The sequence below is a fragment of the Polypterus senegalus genome, chromosome 3, assembly GCF_016835505.1.
Source record: "Polypterus senegalus isolate Bchr_013 chromosome 3, ASM1683550v1, whole genome shotgun sequence".
Lineage (NCBI taxonomy): Eukaryota > Metazoa > Chordata > Cladistia > Polypteriformes > Polypteridae > Polypterus > Polypterus senegalus.
In genome coordinates, this window is record NC_053156.1 from 232,688,208 (window position 1) to 232,715,749 (window position 27,542).

At 42.7% G+C, this 27,542-nt stretch overlaps 1 protein-coding gene across 1 annotated transcript; it reads right to left on the reverse strand.

The window, feature by feature from the left end:
* Positions 1-299: 299 nt before the first annotated feature.
* On the reverse strand, positions 300-27,530 carry smpd2a (sphingomyelin phosphodiesterase 2a). The gene is made up of 11 exons (XM_039748749.1): positions 27,319-27,530; positions 24,421-24,499; positions 19,492-19,588; positions 18,337-18,413; positions 8,736-8,829; positions 8,180-8,269; positions 7,966-8,048; positions 7,481-7,613; positions 4,621-4,725; positions 2,970-3,132; positions 300-2,889 (listed from the first exon to the last, which is right to left on the reverse strand). The coding sequence occupies exons 2-11, from the start codon at positions 24,468-24,470 to the stop codon at positions 2,525-2,527; spliced, it is 1,257 nt and encodes a 418-aa protein (XP_039604683.1). The 5' UTR covers positions 24,471-24,499; positions 27,319-27,530; the 3' UTR covers positions 300-2,524.
* Positions 27,531-27,542: the final 12 nt, after the last annotated feature.

A 27,542-nucleotide genomic window follows, 5' to 3' on the forward strand; every position in this document is an offset into this window, starting at 1 on the left:
CAGAAAGAAGGCATGGAGGGTTGTAAGAAGCGGCCAATTCAAAATCCTGATTTGAAGTATCGTGGGGAGATTTGAACATGCAAGAAAATCGACAAACATCTTGCAACTGAAGGAATTCTGTATGGTCGAAAGATTTCACTGAGTCAATGTCAGAGACTGGGGGGCAGTTACACAAAATGTCTACAAGAAGTCATTTCCACTAAAGGGGGCAGTACCAGCTTCTGAGGCCAAGGGTGGACTTGCTTTTTCCCCCAGTATACCATTACATCCACTGTTGTTGAATAAATGATTGAAAGGGCCGGTTTTCCTGGTGTTTTATTCAAGTATATCACTCATAGCTGTAGGCACTGTTTGCCTAGTCATAAAAAGACTTCCTTTTTCGCAGGACTGTATGCTGCCCCATTAATACTTTAAAACATATTACAATATTTAGAAATGTGGACGCATATTTACTGACTTACTACTTGCGTCCCCAATGACAAAGCCTGGGAGTTACTGTACCTTGCGTCTTTTTCGAAAAGTCATTCTGTGGCCTGGCACAGCGCAGATCTGACAAGTGTACGAGGATGAATGCCAGTTAAAAACTAAAAAGTCCATCTGAATTAGTAAGCTAGTTATAGATAAACAAGCAGCAAAAGTCTGAAATGTAAAAAACAATACTTGGTAAAGTGAGGTCAGGAGGAATGGTGCATGATGAGGATGTCCAAAGCCTTTTTAGCACAGTAAATCGATCCGGGGTGCCGCTTCAAATGTTTCTGTTAACTTTTTAGAACATTCATGTTGCATGAAGATCTCTGCTCGTGATTCCATTCATTTACCTTAAGCATGAATTCAGAACTTACAATCCCAGCTCTTCAGTTCCCACCACTGCTCTGGGCTTTTGTCTGGAGGCTGAAAAGTCAAAATGTCACTTGGCTTATTGCTCCATCTAGTGGGGGAAAGCAAAGCTGCCACGGTAAAGCAGTAAAACATGTGAGCACCATGAAGAATCATAATGACCAAGGAAAAAAAAAATATCAGCTGTATCATAGCAAAAGCTCTTATGGGGCTGACTTGTCTCTTGAACTTGGGAAGAGCAAAAGTCCACAAGAATCCACGGAGGACACACAAATTCCTGGCCCTGCCATCAATCGCATGAAGATCCTGAAGTGATTGTAGGACCATCATGTGAATGAAAGACTCTCTGAAAATGTGCACAGGACATGAAGAGAAAGCTGGGCAGCAATGGAGGCACAACATAAAGCTTAGACACTGCCGTATTTTCTTTTCTTTTTTTTTACGGACAGCATTTCCACTGATCAGTAGAAACTGCCTGATAGGATTTAAAGAGGCATTCTTCGACACCGCTCCTCTTCTGCTGTGGCTGCCTGTCTACAATGCAGGGTACAGTTCAACAAGTCGATCACCTCCCCATGAATACCGTGGTCGTCACATCCACTTGCCTCTCTTTCCTGCACTGGTTATCTCCACATTTAATTTTGGGCTTTTTTTCCCGTCCCATTAATTCACCAAACCAATAGCTAATAAAGTGTGCTAACATTTCATCAAGGCATGCGGCTTGACTTGTTGGTCATTCTCAACGATAGGCTCCATTCACGGCCCGGTCATCACATCCCAGTGTCCTACAGTTGGCGCCTGGTACCCTACTGGATTTCCTGGCTGGCTGTCCCTTGAGAAGAGTTCTCTAGTGCTCTGATGTCACTCCACTGGAAAATCCTCACATAATGGCAGCGGAGACTTTAAAATCTTGAGCTGCATGTCTGGGTGAAAGCACACACACCTCTCATTTATAATGGTATTAACAGGGGCATTCCTGGTGAAAGGCAGTATATACTTTACAATACAGACCACCTGTACATCAGACTGAAAGAGGCAGAAATTTAAAAGTGGCCATGGAGGTCAGGTATTCCTGTGGCAACATGGAGGGCAAAATGTATAGCGAAGAGTTTAGTAGAAGAGCAAAGCACTGCAGTGTTGAAAGCACAATGCTTGCCATCTGTCTGCCCTCAGAATTATTGGGCCATGCTGGAAAAAAGTTCAGGCAGGAGAGCCAGGCAGCTGATTTGACTTTTCTTCTTTTAAATGGACGGAGTCTAAAGATGGCAGTGTGATCATCGGAATTCAAAGATGGATTTTAGTGTCCAGTCACAGCAGATCCACTATGGCTGCCATTTTAAAAGAATGTAGAGCAGCAGGCCATTTCTTTTTGAACTCACTCCTTTGCATGTTGCGAGCCCACGAGCTTCTTTGAGAAATGCTGGAAAGTCCTACTTGGCCTTCATATGTATATAAAAAAAACAAAACAAAAAAAAAACGGAGAGCTGTGCTGCATGCAGGGCATTGCATATCACCTTTCAAAGAGAGCCAAGGTGATGGCAGAGATGGAGACTTGAACCTGTGTCACAGTGCCTGTTCAAGTATTACTTTCATTTTTCAAGAAATGTGGAAATTAAAATGAAGGAGACTGCAAATGCACTGTGCAGCCGTCATGAGCCACGGTCACCAAATGCAAGGTGCCACCATACTACCTTGAGTGTGGACCACGACTTGTCACTTGCTCCTGAAGTCGAAGGACTGCCAGCCTCATCTGCTCCTCTGTGCTGTGCAATGCCTTTACCTGAGTGGAGTAGAATATGTAGAGGACACCTGTGAGCACCAGTGTCACAAGGGAGAGTGAACCTAGCAGGTAAAAGGTCGCCCGAGGAAAGCCCTGCTCTGTACTGACAGCCAGCCAAGGCACGAGGGCAATAAGCATCTCCAGCAGAAGGAGGGCCAGACCCATGATTCCCATTCGCATGGCTGTGTGCCGCATTCCCTCCACATGGTGCAGGCCCACCTTTACCTCTGTACGGGCCTCATTCATGGTGTCGATGAGGTTGGCAAGCAGCTCTGACAGAAGAAAAGAAAATAACATTTAGAAGCTTTGACTTGCAAAAGAATACAAGCAGGAGAACAAAATGGGCCAGCACCTGAGCTTGCCATGGCCTCCTCCTCCTCTTGCTTCTTTTGTTGTCTCTGTGCCAGTAGCATGGCTGACAATGCCTCATGGTCTGAATAAGGAAATGGCTGTCCGGGTACACAGCCCATAGTTGTTGAGAAAGAGTCACACTTAGCTGCAAGGGTGGCAGAACCCTGCAAGAAAACAGAATGGACAGCATGAGAAACTAAAATTTGTCAGACATGACATCACAAAGAAACTGTCTCACAATGACACATAGCAAAAGCAATTTACCCAGAATGCAGCCTGCCTAGAGACGGTGCTTCTCAAGTCCTATGCCAGCACTGTCAAATGCCCTCACTTCTCTCCGTACCCTCCCTGAATTTTTAAATATTGTGAGCTGCTTGCAGTAAAGGTGACCTTCATCTCCAACAACCTCGAGGAGTGAGGCCACCGTTACTTGCATGTTTCTCTGTGCTGACAACAGTGGACACCTGCCTGTGAAAAGGCCATCAAGACTGGCTACCACAGCTCAATCTGTCTTATTGCACTATACCAGCATAGGGAGACAGAGAGGACCTCCAGAAGGGGGCTTGCATTGCTGTGGTGGTCTGTCTTCTGCACACTTAAGGAAGGCACTGGAAGTGCAAGCACCAGGACGAAACTAAGACAGGAAACGCAAGTCCCAGAGAGCCTAGTATGGCCCTGGATAGTTCACAAGGTCCAAAGCTCAAGATGAAAGAGCTATTCACTTGACCTACACAACAGGACCTGAATTCTGATGAAGGTCTTCTCAGAAATCATAGAAGGGAAAACAAACTGCAACCCAGAATGGTAGAGGTACCACAGACCAATAAACAAACAAGGCAGATTGCATAAACTCAAGGAAATTATAAAGATTGGCATCTCGTTTTGTCAAGCACCCCATAGCTATCACTATGGTACAAACAGTTCCAACATGCACTTGAACACTGGGATAGTTGACATGAGAGAGGGCCTAAAACAATGAAAATGACAGGGGGTGTTCCAGCTTTACTGTGCTAGTCTGTGGTCTGAATCAGAACTTAATTCTAATTTGTCAACGGTGTCCTCTAAACCCCAAACTACATCAAATCAAACATCCTGGTGAACAGCACACATCCGGCGTGTCATAACAAAGGGACACACTCTACCTGATTAATGTGATTTAAGACTGTTGGGAGACAGCACTGGGCACAAGTTACAGTAGGACCAAGTCCATGATGGGGCCAAAAGTCACCCACATTGTGATTTACTTAAGAAGAAAAACTTTGGAATATGGGAAAAAATTGATGTACAGGGGGAAAAATAAGATTCCCAGATACAGGACAAACATAAACAGGATAATCCACAGAGACAGTGACTGAGTATGGGTATGGAGTTTAAACCCAGGATGCTGGGTCCATGAGGCTGCGGCATAAGCCAGTGCATTTCTGTACTTTCAGCACCAGTTACTGATGGTCTCTAACGATACTGGACCTTCCTGGAACATTATTTCCAGCTCTGAACCCTCTGCCTGCCCCCAAGAACCACAAGAACAGTATTCCAGACGTCAGATCAATATTTTCAGGATGAACTTCTACCATGTAACTCTGACCTCTGTTCTGAGGTGCGGCTGAACATCTCCAGTCTGAACAGCAATATTAAGGTTAATGATGGCTCACCTTAAATAAAATGTAGTCGATGCGAATCCCATTGGGGAAAGTCTCCAGTTCGCTCTTGCTGGTAAAAGGGTTCTGAGGAATGTATGTGGCACCATCAGGGCAACCCTGCAACAGGAAAAGAGGTGCACCCACAAATCAGAGGAATGTAATGCTCTACAAAAGCAATGCATGCAGACTCACTCTTCACAATTCACTTGTGAGCAGTTGGGGGCCACTTAATGACCATGGTTTCTTATTCAGGGTGTTGTGATTCCAGAGTAGGGTTGGTAACTTCACATTTAAATACAACTTTAACAATTATCACTCAGTAGTGTCTACTAGGAGTGTTGGCCTTTCACACACCTCAAGATCAATATTGGGGAACTTAAGGAGACTGCAAACCCGAAACCCATTTACAGGCTCTTCAGGGAAATCGTGGGCACACCAGCAGTGGCATGCGAGGGGACTGAAGAGAACAAGAGATGAAGATGACAAGGTCACTGCCAGAAGCAAGTGGAGAGCACTAGAAGAAAATGTCTAAAAGTTCAAGCCTCAGAAATAGAAGTGCCCAACTCCACCAGTCCTCTAAGACAGCAGAAGTGCATGAGGAACCCCAGCATGTCACATCTACAATAATCTCCAGGTAGAAGGAGTTTGTGAAAATAAAAGACTGTGTGTTATTAGGTGGGCACCAGCAGTGGGGTCTGAGTGCCACTTGTTTTGTATACACATGCAGATGAGCTACTCCGAGATAACAAGGACTCTGTTTACAAATAACATGCTACAGGTCAGTGGTTTTCAAGTTCAGGTCCATCGATTCCTTTCTTACTGCATCAATAAACAGCTCATCTTCTTCTTCATTTGAGACATCACACACTGCATGCACAGGTTTTTTTTAACACTGTCTTCCTTTAGCTGGACATTGACTTTTTCCACCATGTGCTTTGTTTCCACAGTAGCTGCACTTATGAATATGTTTGTATGCGGCACTCGTTTCATATTCTTTTGCTGCCTTCTCAATTGTGTAATGCGTTTTTTGTTCAGCTTTCTTTGGAGCTGTTGCTTTTTCTCTGTGTACTGCGTTCACACTCAGTTCACATGAGCCGCTCATAGTACATGCATCAAAGGTTCTCAGCTGTGCTTGTGCTATCTCGTGCGATGTCCACAGCTTTATTTAATGTTAGCTAAGACCCGACAATTAAATGTTTCTCTCGCCGTTTCGCTGAGTTTGTGCCAAACACCACCCTGACCATCTCATCTTCGTCTGAATATTTAGCGGCAGAGTGTTTCTATTGGATTGCCGCTGACGGACGGCCTTATATGGGCAGGCACTCAATTACGTGGGAGGCGTAAGTCAAATAAGCCATAAAAAAAGAACATATTAAAGTAAAGTTGAAAGCAAGTAATTGTTAGAAATTAGGTTAATACTTTTAGAAGGTTTCATTTTGTGAGACTAATTTGTTCAATGAACAAAAGGGCATAAACTTATTATTTTAATATATTTCCACATTCATTTTAAAATAATTCCAGTAATTAATTGTATAAAACAAATAGTATATTCTAATACACCTAAATGCATCATTACTGTATTGCAGATGTATGATGAATGAGGGAATCACCAGTGACTGAGTTCTCATTTGCGGTTAAGGATTCGGTTCAAACTTGAGAAAGAATCATAAAAGAAGTGGTTCTTGGATTTTAAATATCTACATGTTTAAAGGAAAAAATCTGACAATATCACACATTGACTGCAGAACTCCTGTTGAGGTTCAGTGAATCAATTCATATGACACACTGAAAAAAGTTATTAAAAAAAATGAGTTGTGTGCGTATCACTAACGTGGACTCTCAGTAGAAAAAAACCCTTTTGACTTAAACAAGCTAGTCTTTAGTATTAAAACGAGAAATATAGTGAAATATTTTGAAATATGTTTTGTTATATTATTATACCTGGTGCTAAATGTGTTTGTGGTTTCCAAGTACAGTAACTTTTTCAATAACTCTGGTGAATAAAAAAAGAAAAAAGCGTTCCAGACACACCACATGCTTTCATTATATTGCACTGTAGTTCATTATATGAATATATTATACTTTAAATAAAAAAAAACATACACACAAATACTTTTGAAGTAAATAGTGGTTGGGGTTTTGAACATTGTATAAAAGTACTGGATTCTGTTAGGAAATGTTTGCATATTTTAGGATTGCATGCCAGTTATGCATGTTATGTGAATTTAGCCATGACTAGTGACAATCTGTTTCAAATCCAGAGAAAAGTCAGTAATGTCACACTACCTGACAGGATGGAGGTCTGCTCCGCTGTGGAGAGATCAGCTAGGATTATGGAGGAAGGTTTTGGAAGTGGTAGTAGGAGATAAACAGTGTTTTCTATCTGAGAAGCTAATAACTGGGCTTCACTAAGTCATGAATGAAACTTTCATACAGCTAGAATCGTTTTTGAACTGCTAACTGTAGTTTGTGTGGTTTATGCTGTCTCATGTTTATGAAATGTGCAAGCATGTGTAGTCTGTATTTGGTTTTGTCATAATTGAGATATTTAACCACTCTGATTATAAGAGTCGTGTCCCATTACTGTGGGGGAAGGCGAAATACAGTAATGTTTCATAGGATCCATTATAGCAAAAAAAAAATTTGGTAGTTGCAGACCTGATTTCACAGAATTGTAATCTGTACTCTGTAACTGCATGGTATCTTCTGAAGCAGCACAGTGATGTAACAGTAGTATAACACAAGAAAAAGACCATTTTGCTAACTTCTAGGGAAAATGCACACATTGCTCATGTCATGTAAAATGAAGAGCCCTTCCCTGCATTACCAGAACACCCTCCATGAAGCAAATGGCTCAATGAACTGAAGGTACCTGGAAATTCTGAGTCGCATGATAGCAATCAACAAGGCCTGTGTAGCCTCGAAGCAATCGGATTCCAAGGTCACTTGGGTGCATGTTCAGATCACCTCCTAATATGATAAGGTCAGCAGCAGCAGAGGTTAGGCTGAAACGAGAGACATGACAAAGGAATGGTCAGAATGCTGAGGGGGAAAAGATGCTAACTCATTAACAATACCATCTGACTTTAGAGTGAAGGTGCACAACAATCAAAGGTCATGTGCTGATTCCTGCCATCTGGACTCAGAAGTCAGGCAATTGGCTTCCTGCAGCAAAAAAATACGTGTTTGCTAAATCATGTGTCATCTTTTGGGAGCTGCTGAAGCTTCTGCTTGTTGACAAATGAAGCCAAGTCATTAGGATGGCAGCAGTCACCTGAGCAGTTAAGGCTGGGCAGCTCCACTTGACGCAATGATTTTGTCTTACTCATTAATCTAGATGAAAATGCTGAGTCTTACCGTAGAAACTGCACCAACTCCCAGGTCTGTGCCACCCGGTGAGGAAGGTAGGCATCATTCTCTCGACTGTACTCTGCATGCAGCTGCCACAGACACAGAAAATTAGCTTGCGGCCCTAAGCCGCCCCACTTGTTAGAAATACGTACTTCTGCAGACATTCTCACATCTCTAAAAGTCCAGCATCTACCTACACCCAAGTACTTTGGATACTTACGTGTGTGATATAAACATGTGCTACCATTCCACCAATGTTGACAACTACCATTCCAACCGCTTTGCCTGCAAACCAGTCCCCATGGAAAGCCTGCAATGCAGAAGTAAAGTGAGTTCCAGATACTGTACATACAGAAAAAGTGGTCAATATACCACTGAAGTTGATATGTAGCCAAATGGTCAATGCTGACCTAAGACTGCTGATAGTCAGGGTGTAATAATAATTAAAAGATGGCATCATCTACTGGGCACCTTCTAGGAGTATTTGATGGAGATGTTCGAAGATCAGGTAGGAGGGTAAAAGATGAAGCACCTCCATTTTAATCATTAGTCAAAAAACAACACTGGCAACTTCCTTGACTTGTACCATCTATGTTAGATGACAGAGGCTTGACGGCCAGGGGGGTGGGTCAGGGGGCAGAGAGGAAGTTAGGCCACAGGTTAGGATTCGGTCAAACAGTTACGTATTAATTATGAACACACAGAGACATGGCAGCAAATACAGTATCTAAAGGCCACTCCTAAAGACAAATGCTGTGGCAGACATTTTTGCTCACCTTGTAGGGGAATCCATTGACAGAGTAGCGGTAGAGAAAGACATCGAGTAGCTTATGTTTGGAGAAAAGAGCTAATCCGCTTCCTATGACACCACTGTAAAGAAAGAAAACTAAAAAGAGGTTAGAGTCACACACCAGGAGAGGGAACACATTCTCTGTTCATCCTGGACCAGATGGGACAAAGATAAGTGTGGTTAAGAGGACGTCTGCACATCCATCCATCCATTCTCTTCCGCTTATCCGAGGTCGGGTCGCGGGGGCAGCAGCTTAAGCAGAGAGGCCCAGACTTCCCTCTCCCGGCCACTTCTTCCAGCTCTTCGGGAGAATCCCAAAGGCGTTCCCAGGCCAGCCGGAGACATAGTCCCTCCAGCGTGTCCTGGGTCTTCCCCGGGCCTCCTCCCGGTTGGACGTGCCCGGAACACCTCACCAGGGAGGCGTCCAGGAGGCATCCTGATCAGATGCCCAAGCCACCTCATCTGACTCCTCTCTAAGCGGAGGAGCAGCGGCTCTACTCTGAGCCCCTCCCGGATGACTGAGCTTCTCACCCTATCTTTAAGGGAAAGCCCAGACACCCTGCGGAGGAAACTCATTTCAGCCGCTTGTATTCGATCTCGTTCTTTGGTCACTACCCATAGCTCATGACCATAGGGGAGGGTAAGAACATAGATCGACTGGTAAATTGAGAGCTTTGCCTTACGGCTCAGCTCTTTTTTCACCACGACAGACCGATGCAGAGCCGCACCGATCCGCCTGTCGATCTCACGCTCCATTCTTCCCTCACTCGTGAACAAGACCCCGAGATACTTGAACTCCTCCACTTGGGGCAGGATCTCTCCCCCAACCCTGAGAGGGCACTTCACCCTTTTCCGGCTGAGGACCATGCTCGGATTTGGAGGTGCTGATTCTCATCCCAGCCGCTTCACACTCAGCTGCGAACCGATCCAGAGAGAGCTGAAGATCACGGCCTGATGAAGCAAACAGGACAACATCATCTGCAAAAGCAGTGACCCAATCCTGAGTCCACCAAACCGGACCCCTTCAACACCCTGGCTGCGCCTAGAAATTCTGTCCATAAAAGTTATGAACAGAATCGGTGACAAAGGGCAGCCCTGGCGGAGTCCAACTCTCACTGGAAGCGGGCTCGACTTACTGCGGCAATGCGGACCAAGCTCTGACACGGTTGTACAGAGACCGAACAGCTCTTATCAGGGGTCCGGTACCCCATACTCCCGGAGCACCCCCACAGGATTCCCGAGGGACACGGTCGAATGCCTTTTCCAAGTCCACAAAACACATGTAGACCGGTCGGGCAAACTCCCATGCACCCTCCAGGACTCTGCTAAGGGTGAAGAGCTGGTCCACTGTTCGCGACCAGGGACGAAAACCACACTGTTCCTCCTGAATCCGAGGTTCACTATCCGACGGACCCTCCTCTCCAGAACCCCGAATAGACTTTTCCAGGGAGGCTGAGGAGTGTGATCCCTCTATAGTTGGAACACACCCTCCGGTCCCCTTTTAAAGAGGGGACCACCACCCGGTCTGCCAATCCAGAGGCACTGTCCCGATGTCCATGCGATGTTGCAGAGGCGTGTCAACCAAGACAGTCCTACAACATCCAGAGCCTTAAGGAACTCGGTATCTCATCCACCCCGGGCCCTGCCACCAAGGAGTTTTTGACCACCTCGGTGACTTCAGTCCCAGAGATGGGAGAGCCCACCTCAGAGTCCCCAGGCTCTGCTTCCTCATTGGAAGGCATGTTAGTGGGATTGAGGAGGTCTTGAAGTACTCCTCCCACCGACCCATAACGTCGAAGTGAGGTCAGCAGCGCACCATCCCCACTATATACGGTGTTGACACTGCACTGCTTCCCCTCCTGAGGCGCCGGACGGTGGACCAGAATCTCCTCGAAGCCGTCCAAAGTCGTTCTCCATGGCCTCTCCAAACTCCTCCCATGCCCGAGTTTTGCCTCAGCAACAACGAAGCCGCGTTCGCTTGGCCTGCGGTACCTATCAGCTGCCTCCAGAGACCCACAGGACAAAAAGTCCTATAGGACTCCTTCTTCAGCTTGACAGCATCCCTCACCGGTGTCCACCAACGGGTTCGGGATTGCCGCCACGACAGGCACCGACCACCTTGCGGCCACAGCTCCGGTCAGCCGCCTCAACAATAGAGGCACGGAACATGGCCCATTGGACTCAATGTCCCCACCTCCCTCGGGGCGTGGTTGAAGTTCTGCGGAGGTGGGAGTTGAAGCTACTTCTGACAGGGGACTCTGCCAGCCGTTCCCAGCAGACCCTCACAACACGTTTGGGCCTACCAGGTCTGACCGCATCTTCCCCACCATCGAAGCCAACTCACCACCAGGTGGTGATCAGTTGACAGCTCCGCCCCTCTCTTCACCCGAGTGTCCAAGACATATGGCGCAAGTCCGGCGACACGACCACAAAGTCGATCATCGACCTGAGGCCTAGGGTGTCCTGGTGCCAAGTGCACATATGAACACCCTTATGCTTGAACATGGTGTTCGTTATGGACAATCCGTGGCGAGCACAGAAGTCCAATAACAAAACACGCTCGGGTTCAGATCGGGGCCATTCCTCCCAATCACGCCCTTCCAGGTCTCACTGTCATTGCCCACGTGAGCATTGAAGTCTCCCAGCAAAACGAGGGAATCCCCAGAAGGTATGCCCTCTAGCAACCCCTCCAGAGACTCCAAAAAGGGTGGATACTCCAAACTGCTGTTGGCATACGCACAAACAACAGTCAGGACCCTTCCCCACCCGGCGGAGGGAGGCCACCCTCTCGTCCACGGGGTAAACCCCAATGCACAGGCTCCAGTGGGGGCAATAAGTATGCCCACACCTGCTCGGCGCCTCTCACCGGGGGAAACTCCAGAGTGGTAGAGAGTCCAGCCCCTCTCAAGGAGATTGGTTCCAGAGTCCAAGCGGTGCGCCGAGGTGAGTCCGACTATATCTAGCGGAACCTCTCGACCTCGCACTAGCTCAGGCTCCTTCCCCTTCAGAGAGGTGACATTCCACGTCCCAAGAGCCAGTTTCTGTAGCCGAGGATCAGACCGCCAAGGTCCCGCACTCGCCACCACCCAACTCACATTGCACCCAACCTCCTTGGCCCCTCCCATAGGTGGTGAGCCCATGGGGAGGAGGACCCACGTTACCTCTTCGGGCTGTGCCCGGCCGAGCCCCATGGGTGCAGGCCCGGCCACCAGGCGCCGCCATCGAGCCCCACCTCCAGGCCTGGCTCCAGAGGGGCCCGGTGACCAGCGTCCGGCAAGGGAAAACGTTGTCCAAGTTTTATTTTCATTGGAGGTTTATTGAACCGCTCTTTGTCTCATCCCTCACCCAGGACCAGTTTGCCTTGGGTGGCCCTACCAGTGGCATAAAGCCCCGGACAACATAGCTCCTAGGATCATTGGGACACGCAAACCCCTCCACCACGATAAGGTGACTGTAATAAAACATCGATGTTTGACTGGCTGCCCTCAATTTGGGCAAATTATGCAGAATAAAATGTGGTAACCAGGAGTATCTGATCATCACTAGTGATTCTGTATTACATGTACAATGCAAAACAAAAATCCTAAGACTATAATGAGCTCCTCAGAGAGCAACCCATTCTCAGTGGCTCAAGGTCATTGGTTATCCGCAAAAGTAGAGGGGTGCAAAAGTAGACCAGGGTGGTGGAGATTGGCTGTGTCAAGCACTGCTCTCCCTTGAAATATGACATGCGGTACTTAATTCATAAATCGTAATAATAGAGTTTCTAGTGCCTGTCCAGGGTCGGAATGGGAGTGTGCTGGAAATGGCAATTTCGGCAGCAAAGCACAGCACTGATAACATTGAATTACATCAACGACCTTATTAATACATGAAATCAGTATGTAAACTCGCACACATAAATTACTATTTAACCTTACAGTCTTAAAAAATGTTCTGGTGTCCGTAATCAACCTTATCTGATGCATCTTCATCCCCACTGCCTCGCTCCTGTTCCTGTCATCTGTCAACCTCCATCCACATTTGCTGCGCCACAATCTTTCTTTTTTAAGTTACATTGACCCAACGATTTATTTATAATTGTACAGTGTTCATTAAAAATTATAAAAAATAAAGAACAAATTTGAAGATTTTGTGGTATCTGGCACAAATTAAGTACCAATGATATATCTGACTTTCTAGTTAACAGATGGCAGAAGAGAAGCACAAAATGAAGTCAGCTGATCATCTTACTTAAGACATTTACTTGGATACTGCTGCATATTGATCAGAAGTGTTTACAAAGAAAAATTGATTGGCTGTGGACACACAATGCATAGGGACAAGCCAGAGGTTAGTCCAAAGTAAGGTGCAAACCCTGGATGGGGTGCCAGTCTATCTCACACAATAACTCTTAAACACTCCCACAAAGCCAGTTAATTTAAAATGCTTATCAATGGGACATAAAAGTAAAACAAAACATACAGACTTATGCATATCTGTCTCAGGGATCCAATCCACGTCTGAAGATGAGAGGCAGAAACACGTTACATTGCAACATCATGTCATCTACTTGAGGGATTTGTAAAAGGCAAATGATTTACTAATGGGGTCCAAACAAGAAAGGCCAAATGTGAACTAATGTTGATTTAGTTTTATTACTAATTGTGTTACCACATTTTTCAATAATTGACAAAGGCCAACTTTCAGAGGCAGTTCATTACTTGAGCATTAAATGTAATTTTGTTTTGTAAATACACTGAGAGCAACTTAAATAAAAAAGTTTTAATTGCAATCTTAGCCTAGTTCCAAAGGTGTCTCCTAAGCTAACTTCTCTTCAAGCTTCAGTAAGGTTATATCCAGCTTTATCAAACAACGGCTATTTACCTAGCTGTTCAGGTGACTGCTGCCATCTGTCAGCACGATTGTTCTGTGGTCCACACACATAACCAAAGACATCTCACCTCCCACACACACACTGACCAAAATTAGCTGACTTGGCAGGTGATTTAAAAAAAGTGTCTTATCCCCCATATGACTCTCTGCTGATGGCAGGAAATTTAAAACCATTGACATAATCACTGGTAAAAGAACAAGCATAATCTTAAAAATCTTTCAGGATTCATAGCTCTGAAAGGAGGTTTACACTCCATGCTTAAGGCGTTCAATAAGACAAACTGGATGTTCCAGGGAACAAATGTCTCTACCTCACTACTTGGCAATTTATTTCATGTGTCCATGGTTCCCTTAACAAGTTTTCAAATGTGTTGCTATGTTCTTGGAATTATTTCTTAACTTCTTGTAAAGCAATTTGAGCTTTGACTACTTCACTTTCTGCATATTTTATTGTGTTTCATTTTAATCAGATAAATTTGCCATTTTTCCCAAATCTACATTCAATAGCCCATAATGAAAAAGTGAAAACTTTATTCAAAAGGGTTTGCAAATTTATTAAAAATCAAAAAGTCGAATCTCTAATTCACATAAGCATTTAAACTCCTAATTAATTTGTAGAAGTCCCTTAGGCAGCAATTATACCTTTCAGCCTTCCTGTGTAAGTCTCTATAAACTTTGCACAAACTGGGCAGTTTATCCCATTCTTTTGGCAGATCTTCTCCAGCTCTATTAGATTGGTTGGGAAGCGTATTTAAAGTGCCATCTTCAGGTCTCTCCACAGATGTTCTGTGAGGTTTAAGTCTGGGCTTTGGCTGCGTCTCTTCAAGGAGAGTTAGAGACTTGATCCAAAACCATTCCAGAGTTGTCCTGGCTATATGCTTTGATTCTTTGTCATGTTAAAAGGTGAACTGTTGCTCCAGTCTGAGATTGTGTGCACTCTGGAGCAGGCTGGCTTTAAGGCCCTCTCTATATTTGACTGTGTTTATCCTGTCCTCAATTCTGTTCAGTCTCCCTGTGGCCAAAAAGCGCTGCCATAGCAAGATGCTGCAATCACCAGCATTTGGCAGGTATTGAGCAGTGCCTGGACATCAACAGAGTTCTGCCCAAAGAGTTCTATTTTTGTCTCATTTTCACACCAGAAAATCTTCTTCCTAATGCTCCCAAAGTCCTTTAAATGCCTGTCAATTCCATGGAGGCTGTCATATACCATTTACTTCTGCCTAACCATTCTACCATAAATGTCTGATAGATTGACTGCTGCTGAGATGGTTGCCCTTCTTAACAAGCGATCTCATCTCAGCAGAGGCCTTCTGAAGCTCTGTTACGGTGACTACTGGGTTCTCGGTCACCTCCCTTACCAAAGCCCATCTTGTCTGGTTACTCAGTTTGGCTGGACAGCCTAATCTAAGAAGAGTCCTGGTGGTTCCAAACTTCTTGAAATTTCACAATTTATTGAGGCCACTGTGCTTTTGGGAGTCGATTTTTTTTAGAAATGATTTTATACCCTTGCTCTGATCTAAGAGGCCTACAGAGAGTTCCTCAGATTCCATGGGATGTTTTTTGTCCTGACATGGAATGTGAATTGTGGGACCTTTCACATATGTGTGTGTGTGCTTTTATAAACTATGTCTATTCAATTTAGTTAGCCTTGGTGGAACCAAGATCTATACAAATCTTCAGAATAATTAAAGCAATCACAGCACATGACCACAATTTGGCGAGCTACAGGGTCTGAACAATTACATAAACAAGAGATGTCAGCTTTTGATTTTTAGTACATTTGCAAACCTTACTGAAAACAGGTTTCCACTTTGTCACTATGGGTTACTGAGCATACAGTGTTGGGCAAAAATAGCAAATGTATTAATTTAAAATTAAATCTACAACAGAATAAAGTATGCAGAAAGTGAAGGGGTCTGAATACTTTCTGAATCCAAATGGGATCATCTGTAGTCATTTCCTTAATAATTTTAAAAACTTCAATTATGTCAGCTCTTCATCTCCGTTTACTTAAACTGAAAAAGTTTAACTTCTTCAATCTCTCCTCATAACTTATACCTCGTTGTCCTGGAATTAGCCTAGTGACTCTTCTTTGGTCTCTCTCTACCATGGCTACGTCTTTTATGTAATACTAGCCGTCCCCCACCGCACCGTCTGCATAGTAGTAAAAAAGGACAGGGAGGAGGGCCCTGCCCGGCTCCACACTCCTGACGTCATGCTTCCCCCTCCCCTCGGCCAGCAGCTTCCGTCTCGGATTAGCACAAATATATCTCTCCTGCATGTGAACTATGATTCTTAGTGTGATGAAGTCGCAAAATCAACCAGAATGTTCAAGCAAATTATAGAAAAAAAAAAACAATCTAAATCCGTTAAGTAGTACTTTCATTCGCTAGCTATGCGGAGGTAATGAACACCCAGAGGCTGGCACGTGATTGAGGAGGGCTCCACACCCTCCCTCCCCTTGGCCCGCTGCGTGTCTCTCAGATTTGTGCAAATAAATCAGTACCGGAAATGAACTATGATACTTAATACGATGAAATTATAGAAAAAAAAACCCCGATCTAATTTGGTTAAGTACTTCTCTTGTGAAAAGTGGACAGACATACAGACAGATGTTGGATTTTATATATATATATATAGAGATGGAGACCAAACACTGTACCCAGAACTCACTAGTGAGGACACATCTGGAGTACTCTCACCTAACACCCTATTAGCTTTCTTTATCGTTTCTGTGCAGTATCTGGATGTAGATAGTGACAAGCCCACTATGACTCCTAGATCCTTTTCATGTGGTGTGTTTTCAAGCTTTACGCCTCCCATTGTGTATTAAAATCTAACATTTCTACTTCCTACATGTAATACCTTACATTAACTTAAATTAAATTCCATCTGCCACAATTCTGCCCTAGCCTCTATGTTGTCCAAATTCTTTAGTAGTGATTAGGCTGATTCAACATTATCTGCCCTTCCTCCCAGTTTAGTATTATCTGCAAACTTAGCTATCTCGTATTTATACTACTATCTAGATTATGTACTTCTATTAAAAATAGCAGGGCCACCTAATTCTGAAAATGCTCCTCTTGCCAAAATCCACTGATTCTGGGGGTACACAGAAGTAGTTTCTAAACTTTCATCTTGCTACTAGGACAAACCCTGAATCAAAATCATAAACTGAAGCACGTGTCAAAACCATAATTTTTTTTATTGGGTTTAATTTTTTGTTTGTTGTTCGAATGCCCAAGTCTCTCATGAACATTTTTACTTTGATTGAGTCAAAACCTTTATTTTTTGGACATTAAATATTAAAAAGTACAGTAAATGGAGTAAACTAATCTAATTTATCAAAAAAAAAAAACAACTAACAATAAATCCTGTAGTGCAACCCAACAGATCCTGTCAGAATTGTCAAGGTGTTCATTGGTCCAACTTGTACAAAAATACATTACACGAAGATCACACAGGATAAGCAGATGGTACAATCCCTGTGTGTGTGGAAGATATGTCCATGATATTGTACCATTCTTCATACAGAAGGACCCATAAATGAATACTACAGTAGTTTGTAAAATGTAACCATCCATCCATTTTCCAACCCACTGAATCCGAACACAGGGTCACGGGGGTCTGCTGGAGCCAATCCCAGCCAACACAGGGCACAAGGCAGGAACCAATCCTGGGCAGGATGCCAACCCACCGCAGGACACACACAAACACACACTAGGGCCAATTTAGAATCGCCAATCCACCTAACCGGCATGTCTTTGGACTGTGGGAGGAAACCGGAGCGCCCGGAGGAAACCCACGCGAGACACGGGGAGAACATGCAAACTCCACGCAGGGAGGACCCGGGAAGCGAACCCGGGTCTCCTAACTGCGAGGCAGCAGCACTACCACTGCGCCACCGTGCCGCCCCAAAATGTAACCAAGTACAATGAAATGCTGTCTTTAAAAGAAATACAAATAAATGATTATTACTTAAAAATGTCAAACCTCCACCTTCATTAATGAACAGTATTGACTGTTTCAGTCATGAGAAATCACTTCATGTGTATAAAACAAATTAAGAAAACCACGGGATATATCTGAACGGAGAGGAAGAGGGGCGGGGAGCTCCATTTGGAGGAAGAGTGTAGCGAAGTAGGGCTGGCATAAGGTTTCTAGTGCTCAGTGGCAGCAATGGGGTTGCTCTTCATAAAGAGAGAAACAACGCTGCCAATTTAGTGCCAAGAAATCAGATACATAGGGATGGCAAGACCACCTGACTGCTTGAGAACATACCAGAACGATGTCCTACTGACTATAGCAGAAGAATCCTTAAAGATTAGCAGCAAAATTCTTTTCTCCTTGTGATTAGTTGTATTTTGATTTCTCTCATTATTCTTTCCTCCTTTACGTGCTTTATTTACAACAAACAAACCATTTTTGATATTTTTGTCCTCCTTTGTATCATTTGGAGTGTGGACAGACACCACAATGGTACCACATTCTATTACAGCCTGATTATCTTAATTCAAGCAACACTTGACCCCTCAGGTTGACTGAGCATTACAACCTGCAAACAGCGGCTAGCCAGCACTGACACCTTACAGTGCAGTGTATTCATTCTTACCGCATTCATGTTTAAGTCCAAAATATGCTATTGGGGTCTATCCAAGGAGCCAGAAGATCAAATTAAGATGATGATGTCAACACTTTGCTTGCCCACTTACCTTTTGAAATAGTGGGAATGTGGATTGCAGTGTGACAGGGCCCTTTTCAGGAACAGATAGTCCTTTTCACTGTAAACCTAGGAAAACACAATCAGAGGCACAGATTAGTGCAGCTAAGCCAACACTTACTAACAGGCCAGCCATTAGCCTGTTTGATTAAAGCACATGGTCCCCAAATAGGAGAAAAAAAAAACCAGGATACATTTTTTGAGACAAGCAAAGCTAAAAGTTGACTAAAGCCCTGGGCCTTTAGATGTTCCTAATGGCTCAGTTGCACAGGGACACAGCAGGACACCAAAGAGAGATTTAGTTCATCATCGATTTAGCCAAAAATAGCTCATCTGCTCCAGACGTAACCTTTGGAAGGAATTTAAAGTCTGCTCAGACTAGAGGTCCTATTGATTTTAGAATTAGGAAAGGTAGGACAAAGGCTTACTAGCAGAAGGAAGAAGCAGCCAGAGCTGTGAGAGACAGAAGGCAAAAATGGGGGACAGTCAGTGGGAAAGTAAGATTACGCTCATTAATAAACACATCAATTTTTATGTTTGTGTTTTATTTGACGTTATTCGTAGGGGTCCTACATTTGTGTGAAAACACTACTACTACTAGCACATGCACAGCTCCTGAAATGTGAAAGCTGGCACAGGGTGTGCAAGGACCACCAGCAGGCAATGTGAACGGCTCCATTGAGGCAAGTCCTGATCTAAAGTGAATCTACTGGTGTCATTTCTAATGGGCTCAATGTGCCAAGATTTTGGTTAATGTGAATTGTATCTTTGCCTGCTTTGTGCTCTGTAAAGTGTGTTGTTTAAAATTAAAAACTGATTCATTTTTGTTCTGTGTATTGGTCCACACAAGTGTCCAGAAGAGTATATAAATGTTCAGTATATTGCAAACAATTGTTTGTAATTTGTATAGTATTTTCATCTCACCCTTTTGTGTTTACAAGATAATTAATTCATATGTTCATGTCAGTCAATGCTGGGACTGAAGGGCCGGCCTAGGCCACATCCTCTCAGACCACTAGACTGTCAACTTTACCCCAGTAATTTTATTGCATGTGTACTGTACGCGTAGTCATGCAGGTTTGAGGTGTGTAACTCTAACTGGTGTTGCGTCTTTATCCTGTTAAAGATATAATTCAGTTTATATTACCTCTTGCAGCAGAATGAGGTCAAAGTCTTCCTCTTTAAGTAAGTCAGCGATCATTTGGTAGCGTGGCGTACAGTGCTGGCTGAGATAGCGGACACCCCTGGAACCACAGAAAAAGCATTAGATTTGGTAGAAGCGACAAAGACTTCCAAAAATGGCTGAGTGCCTTCTGCTATCTGCCAGCAGGGAGCTGGGATCACAAACATGGTGGCAAAAATGAACATGCTAACACAGCTTTTATTCACTTTTCATCTAAAAGGAAAACATAATAAGAACTAAAGTGACACAAGAAAGATCGATGTAAATGGGGCAAATCATAAACTCGACCACTCAAGCAGTAAAGCCAGAATAAAGACAGTATCTAGTGGATATGAACAGCCAAGCAGAGAGCTGCTAATGCTGCACCCAGGGGGTCAGGACTGTTTCATTCTCCCTCCTGACAGATTTGCAGAACTCCACCACTTCTCCAAGTGTGCCAGTTTAAGACCTCCAAGGATTTTAAACAAAGTTTTATACACACCTTCTACAGATACAGTGAGTACAAGTACACATCACTGGGTCAAATGTATTTTCTATTCAACCCTGTTCAGGTCACACAATCAAAAGACACAGAAGCTACATGTCAGTAGTACCCACTGACTGCAGCTTCAGATAGTTTGTGTGTTAAAGCTCTTAATGACATTTTTCCTGTCACTCTTCCTCTAACTTGTTTTTCAACCTAGTGAGTCATGATCAAGGTGCACACACAAATCCGGTCTACAAATGAACTTGTGTTTTTGTATAAAATGTCTCAATGTTATGGAGTAACTACTTATTGTTTACATATTTCAATTATACTAATAATAAAAAATTAAACTTACAGCACCTTCCTATGAAAATGAAAAGTCAGCTTACAAACCACCAATGATAATATATTACGTAGGAAAATAGAGAAAAGGGAGGACATGACATTACTGCTGCAAATGAAAAAGTCACCAATCAGACAGGAACAAACAAAAACAAAAAGGGCAGACACACACAATGACTTAGCTAAATGGCTGAAAGAAATCGGGACCATCCTTGTATTTTCTGAACCCCCGCTGCTAACTGAGAGGTCATAGAAACCTGAAGAAAATTCACCCAGGATAAATATATATTTAGAATTAAAGATTCAGACACTGTCTGCCACCTCTGTAAATGACAGAGTAAAAGGGAGTTTAAAGAATAATGGGGTGGCAGGAAGCCTGGACTATTACTAATAGTTATTGCCACAAAGTATTTCTCTCTATTATATAAAAAACTTTTTTAGAGAGACGAGATAAGACATTTTCAGAGAGATAATTTCAAGTCCGTCAAGACGAGACTTTGTGCCAAGAGGTGAATTGAAAACCTAACAGGTCCGAGTGGGGGCGGAAATAAAAGACAAACAGTAGAAGAAGAAAAGACAAAGATTAGAAGACAAAGTAGAACGTCGTAAAGAGGTTCAAAAATGTTGCCGCCATACACATGCAGAGCAGATTAGAGATCGTGAAAGTGCTAAAATTCGAAAGTCTCAAAAAACTTATAGTAAAGATCGCATTAGCGCAAACAAACAGAAATTATTACTCTGCGAAATAACGGAACAGCGAAAAGAGATTGAATATATAGACATAGGTGATATGACAGAAGTACGTAGATATTGTTCAGCTTTAAAGTTTAAGTCGGAGACTTGTAATTTGTCTAATTCGTGTTGCCATCAGGGAAAAGTAGTGTTTCTTTCCAATGAAGAGACATATCCGCAAGAAATAAAAGATTTATTATTTGGTGAAAGTGAAATCCACAAACACTACAGGCAAAATATCCAAATCTACAATAATCCGTTCACATTTGCATCATTCAATACTCAAAACATAGATTTACACGATTCAGGACGATACGCTATGAGAATCTGTGGTTCTGCAACAATTAAAGCTATTACAAGTTTCATTTCAAAGAAACCACAGTTCGGTGAGGTTTACATTTATGATCACGGAGAAGCAATGCAACATTGAATCAAAGAGTTAAATGATTGGGCATATTAGAACTTCTACAGCCAATAATGGATACAAATCCATACGTCCAAAAGTATCGCACTTTACATGAAATTTATCTGAAAAACACAGACAAAGAAGTTTTTTTGGATTTCTATATGAATCCAAAAAAATCACACTCACATATATAATAAACCAACATGTGACAAACTGTCAGCGATAATGTTTTCGAAAGACAGAGATATCAAAGACAGAGTTGATATTCGTGTTTATCTAAATGCACAGCACGATTCGTCGCAGATCCGCGAAATGACTAGCGTGTAGGGCCCGAGCAGGGGTTGGCAAGCGAAGCAAGCAGAGGACTTACTTAAAATGAATGTGCAAGAACATGTACTAAGGGTGGCCGGCACATGTAGGCCATGCAATATGTGACAATAGTATTTACTATTTAGTTAGGTTTTCAGTTGTTTTAATGAGAAAAATCAGAGAATCACAACTGCAATTGGTGACAGCAGGGGTTTCGAGTAAAGTCCTAAGAATCCTGCAGCTGTGGGTTTTTCTTCCAATCAATTTCATAATGCAGTGCATTATTCTTACCATTAATTGATCTCATTGTTTAGCGGGTTCATGTTTTTATTTTCTTTTTTCTAAGAAATTCTGAAATATTTTGGTATTCTTGCTCAAACTTAAACTATTTAAACTTCTGTTTCCTTCTCTTTTTGGAAACACCCTTCTTTGCATAGTTTGCACCCTTGACTGTATTCAAATGCTAACAACGATGAATGTTAAAGGATAGCAATGACTTCAATGTCCCCATTCACTTGTTGGCTCATTTATATTAATTGTTTCTTAATGAACACACATGTGAAAATGGCAGCGAAGTAGCTGCTCTGCTTTAGCTCTCAAAGACTCAATGTTGTTTGCACCCGTGTCTGCACTATTCAGTTCTAATTATCAGCATCTGTATGCAAAGAAGGAAGTAAACTAAAAAGAAATGGCAAAGAAATAAGCATTTCAAGTTATGGCAAAGATTATAAATATTTATGAATTTCTTCAAAATATTTCTAGGCCAGATAACTAAACAATGAGATTGCTTAAAAGTAAGAACGACACACCAATTGTGAAATTGGTTGGAACAAAGCTTGTAGCCTTGGCGGTCCCCCAGGACTGAACCTAAAGATCAGTGGGCTATCTCACATTACTTGAGTGGCATAATCCTCATGTGAAGTCATTCAGTCATATACTCACAAGGTCCAAAATACACATATTTGTTACTAAATTAAATAAACCACATCCAGAAAACACTTTTATGAACAGAGTACATGAATTGAAGATCTGCCTAACCTCCCATTCATTGGTCAGGAATCGAGCCCAGTACTAGCTTATTATTTGGCTAACATTGTGCTTCATGGCATATCAACACACCAAATTGCACAAAGACGTGTACAACGAAAGATGAAAGGCTAAAGAAAAGCAAGTAAAAAACATTATCACGAGAATATACCTCAAACTTGGGCGTTACCAAAGGGCTTCAAGCAGGTGAAGTCACCCATGCAGTTTTACAGACTGTTGCTAAAGAATCCCCAGGGTTCTCCAGACCTGACATATGGATTATGCAACACAAGTCATGGGAGTATTCACCAATCAATACACAGTATGTGCTAGAGCCCACCCTCTCAACTTTGACAAGTGAAAGTGACAGATTTACTTCAAGTCGAAGCAGACAATTCACACAATCTGTCTTGAGAAAAGAACAGTGGTGAGAAATGTGGACTCAGCAAAGTGGTAGTTACGCCAGACCCAGGAGCCTTGTGCTGCAGCCCACAGACACGTGAGGAGCAGAAATTTCACAACTGCCAGGATGTGAAGCAGAAACCGCATACACTTTGACAAGGAAGGAAAGGTGATAAAGCCAGCGCATGAGTGCCCCCGTACTCTTTTTATTTTTTTTTCTTCTCTCTTACATATTGTATATACAGTATGAGGGCCATTATCTACCCTACATTATCTACACTAATCGCATAAGCTTATGGTGATGGCTGCCAGACTCACTTCAGGGAAGTGCTTTAAGTTTAAAAGCAATCTGATTAGTAAAGATACACAGGTCTATAACAAAATGTTTTAATTCCTACATGGCCATACGTTGCTTCTTGTGGGACTCGTTTTATGTACAGTTATGTATTTTTTTTTCATTCGATTTCAAATTACACCATTTGTATGACGCTGAATTAATGACACCTGTTACCTCCTTCCAAACTTTTAATTTGGTTAATTTGCTGCCTTTTCCTTCATCTAAAATAACCACTAATTCAAAAGTCCATAAAGCATTTTCATTTTCTGTTGGGATATTTGTCCCACACTTATATCCCTAATCACCACATCCATGTATGGAAAATAAACTAGGAGTTGATGGCCATGGATTTATGCTATTTGAGCAATAACGTGAACTTGCTGGCCACCTAGGATAAAACCCAAATTCAATTCAGCTTTTGTGAATCCGATGTGAGGTTTTATTAGGACTGTCATTCACATGCAAATATAATTAAGAAATGGTCCATGAATTAGGCCAGCATCTGTTTTACTGTTTCTTCATCTTGATTTACTAGTTTGTGTATGTAAATGTTGTACTGTCACATGCTGTACTGCTGCCATATTGTGTGTAGATGCACTCTGAACTAGCACTGAGTGAAAAAGCAATTTATAGAATGAAAAGGACTGAAAGTGAATCTTTGCTCGTGATTCAGGCCTTTGTTTAACCACAGTGTTCCTGAGCTCATTCTGCAGAGTAGGATTAACCTCTGACAGAAGTACATAAAGGTGAGATTAAATGGTGAACCAACCTACACATCGGGCTCACCGTCATCGAGTCTGCTTTCATGAACGTGTGTATGTATATCTCACCAGTCTCATTCAATGCAGTATATAAGGGAGGGGGCCAACTTACCAGCAATTGAGAGAGAAAACTCGCAGCCTCACATCTCGGGTGTTGGCCATGGCAAAGGAAGATACGTAAGAATTTTATCCTGTATAATAAAATAAAAAGAGCTTAAAGGGGAAGGTTCAGACACGTAACATTTAGTCTTTAATAACAGGGGCAGAAATAAAGACAACATGTATAACTAGAGATAAAATATAGCCAGAAATGCCCATAAAACACCTGAAGGTCTAAAGAAATCAGAAACAAAGGTAATGCAGAGACTCTAACAAAACGTTAGGGGACTTGCATCACAGAAGTATCTAAACAAAGATGGCCTCCACCATATGGCACTGCCAGCCGCCTTCCTCATTTTGGAGCACATGAACTGAATGAATCCACTCGTCTTCAAATTAAAATCAACAGGGCTCCTCTGAAGACACAATGGTCTGAAAGTCTTGTCAAATCTACATTAACGCTAACTTTGACATTTTTAAATGTTTTTATTTTAGAAGTTTTTCATCCACAGTGGTGTTTTCGAAGTACTTATTATCCACACTACGATGTCAAACATTCGTTCTAAGCACGTACAGCCTGTTGAATAAAAACATTTTGACATTTCTGCTAGATGGCTCTGTGTGGTATTGTAATGTTTCTTTACAGAGGAGCTGTGAATTACAGTTGGGTCAAAATGCTAAAAGCACGAGGAAAACAAACAGCACCTCAAGAAAACACCAAACTAGACTTCCTAGTCCAGGTGGATGACAAAGTACAACTGCATAAGACCATGGAGAGTTAAAATAAATACGTCAAAACATTCAAGTGTTCAAGGCACTTAGGAAAGGACTCTCTCCACATTAAGAAGGAGCTCACAAAGTGAAACTGGAATCAGCACCTCAGCACGTGACTATCACATGTCAGCTGTTTTGAAAAGCTCCCCGTCCAATCTGCCATGCGAGAATCACCACATTTATACACTTTAAGGAGTGTTTTCAAAAAGATGTGTTTTCCTTAATCGAAAAAGCCATTTCAGTTTTAAAATGTGTCTTTGTCAGTGGGGACTAAGTCACTGTCACTTTGTTCATAAAGCTCCTCTAAATATTCAGAACCAGGCTGATGATCTGCTCTGAGACGCTGGAAAACGCAGGAAAATAAGATTAAGAGGAACTTGATACTTACTTCATTTGGGTGGCCAGTTTTGCACTCCTTACCTACCTAATGTGCCATTTCCTGCTTCATATTGTCGGGATGAGTGACAGACTGGTTGTATCAAGTCGCTGAGTATGTCTCACTATACAATTGCAACTCAATTATGTATGGGTTATGTATATTAAATCTGTAACTGAAAATTGCAGTAAAAAATTTGTGCCAAGGCCATTAGACATATTCACCGCAAATTTCTGTAATGACAGCTCTAAAATGTACTACTTTTGATGTCCTTTGTAAAAAGAACTGGAGAGAAAATAACTTCTGCAGGAGATTGGGTAGGTCTTTAATGTGCCTGTCCTCCCCGGCGGTAAGCGTTGTAAATACAGATGGTGGTTAGCAGTCCAGGAGACCACACTCTGATGCTCACTTACCACGGCTGCCTGCCAGGTGAGTTGTTGAATTCATTTAAATTTTCGATGTGTTAAACCATTAAAGTAGGGAGCGGATCTGAACAGGAGGTTGGACTGGATAAAAGGACAGCATAAGTTCTTTATTTAATTTGAATGATCTAAGTTTCTGCTGTACACATTGGGCACTAATAGCATTATAATTCAATATTTTCATATTAATATTCCATGTTCCTACATATCATATTCAGTCACTATGTCTCCCTCTTATCTTAGAGCAATAAAGGGTGAATACAGAAATTTCAGGCCACCAAAAGTCAAACAGAATTTCTTTAGTCTTTTTGATGTATAGAGAAGCACAATTAGTGCGGCACCAACCTACTACACGGTCTGCTCGACTGAAGTGATTGCTTCCATTCTCCACAATTGTTTCACAGTTGTGCCAATACGTGATAATGGAAACACAATCACTGGTGTGTTCGGGCCATTGGAGTGGACAGAGGAGTAAAGGTGCCCATCCATGTATATTAAAACACGACTTTGGAAAAAAATGTGCACTCTAACTGCAAGTGAACCCTGAGAGCAGACATGAAAAATGCAGACTCGTTTTCAAAATGGTAAAGAAAATGAACAATGTGGTGCTGGATGGTAGTGAACACTGATGAATGTAGAAATTCTGCTCTGACAAAGGAACTCAGATATGATATGAAATCACCAGCCGCACTCTTCTTTCACACTAAGACCACCGGTGGTTACCTCGAGGGGACACCGTCGGAGGTATTCAGACATTCTAAATACTCAGTTTTTCACTGGAAAGGCAGTGAAGGCTGACCTCGTAACTTTAAAGCCTGGCTTAATGAACACAGCTTAAAGAGCAGTTTAAAAAGCCCCCTGGCTTTCGTACACCTATGTGGTATTCTCAGAGCATCATCTCGATGCCCCGCTAAATGCCCCCAGTGCCCTGCCTCCAGTCTGCACTTTGGTCGCATCTTTTGTGAAATACTAAGGCTCCTTCTTGGTAGGACTTTCACATTGTGCCACCAGCCTAATGAGAGTTTCCATGTCACCTGCAGTGATGAAAGGCACGCGGCTCTAGGACCCTTCACGGCTAGCCTGGGAGATTTCAGGATTAAGGATACTTAATAGTCATATATGCCGAAGACATTGGTACGTTAACTTCCAGTGAAGATTTTCCTTTCAGCTTCACCCGCTTTTGTTTGGATAACTGATATAAACTATTTTCTGATTCTTCACACAGACAATCAAACAAGACAGATTCGAAAAATAATAAGAGATCAAAACGCCCGTTCGGACGCCCACCCACCAGCTCAAACTGACAGAAGTAGCCGTCGTTGTCTTCAGGATACGATACCTGTGCTTAGCTGCTTTTAAACGATCCGTAGAGGAGTGGCTTTCTGTCTGTGGCCAAACAATGGAAAACTTCTCCTTCCGTTGTTATAACGTTCTCCAAGTTATGCGTCTGCTTCTTCTTCCGCGTGACAGGTAGCCCTTAGGGTTCAGTAAATCAGTTCCCCACTCCAGTTTTTCTGCACCAGCAGCATAAAAAAAAATTGAATACGTGTCACGTGAGGCAAA

Bases quoted from the DNA above. Each gene is read 5' to 3' on its own strand.
- smpd2a (XM_039748749.1), bottom strand. From the start codon at position 24,470: ATGGCCAACACCCGAGATGTGAGGCTGCGAGTTTTCTCTCTCAATTGC. The intron at 8,830-18,336 runs GTAAGTGGGCAA...CTTTCTTTACAG, and splicing joins CATTCCCACTATTTCAAAAG to TGGTGTCATAGGAAGCGGAT. The intron at 8,270-8,735 runs GTGAGCAAAAAT...TCTGCATTGCAG, and splicing joins TCAATGGATTCCCCTACAAG to GCTTTCCATGGGGACTGGTT.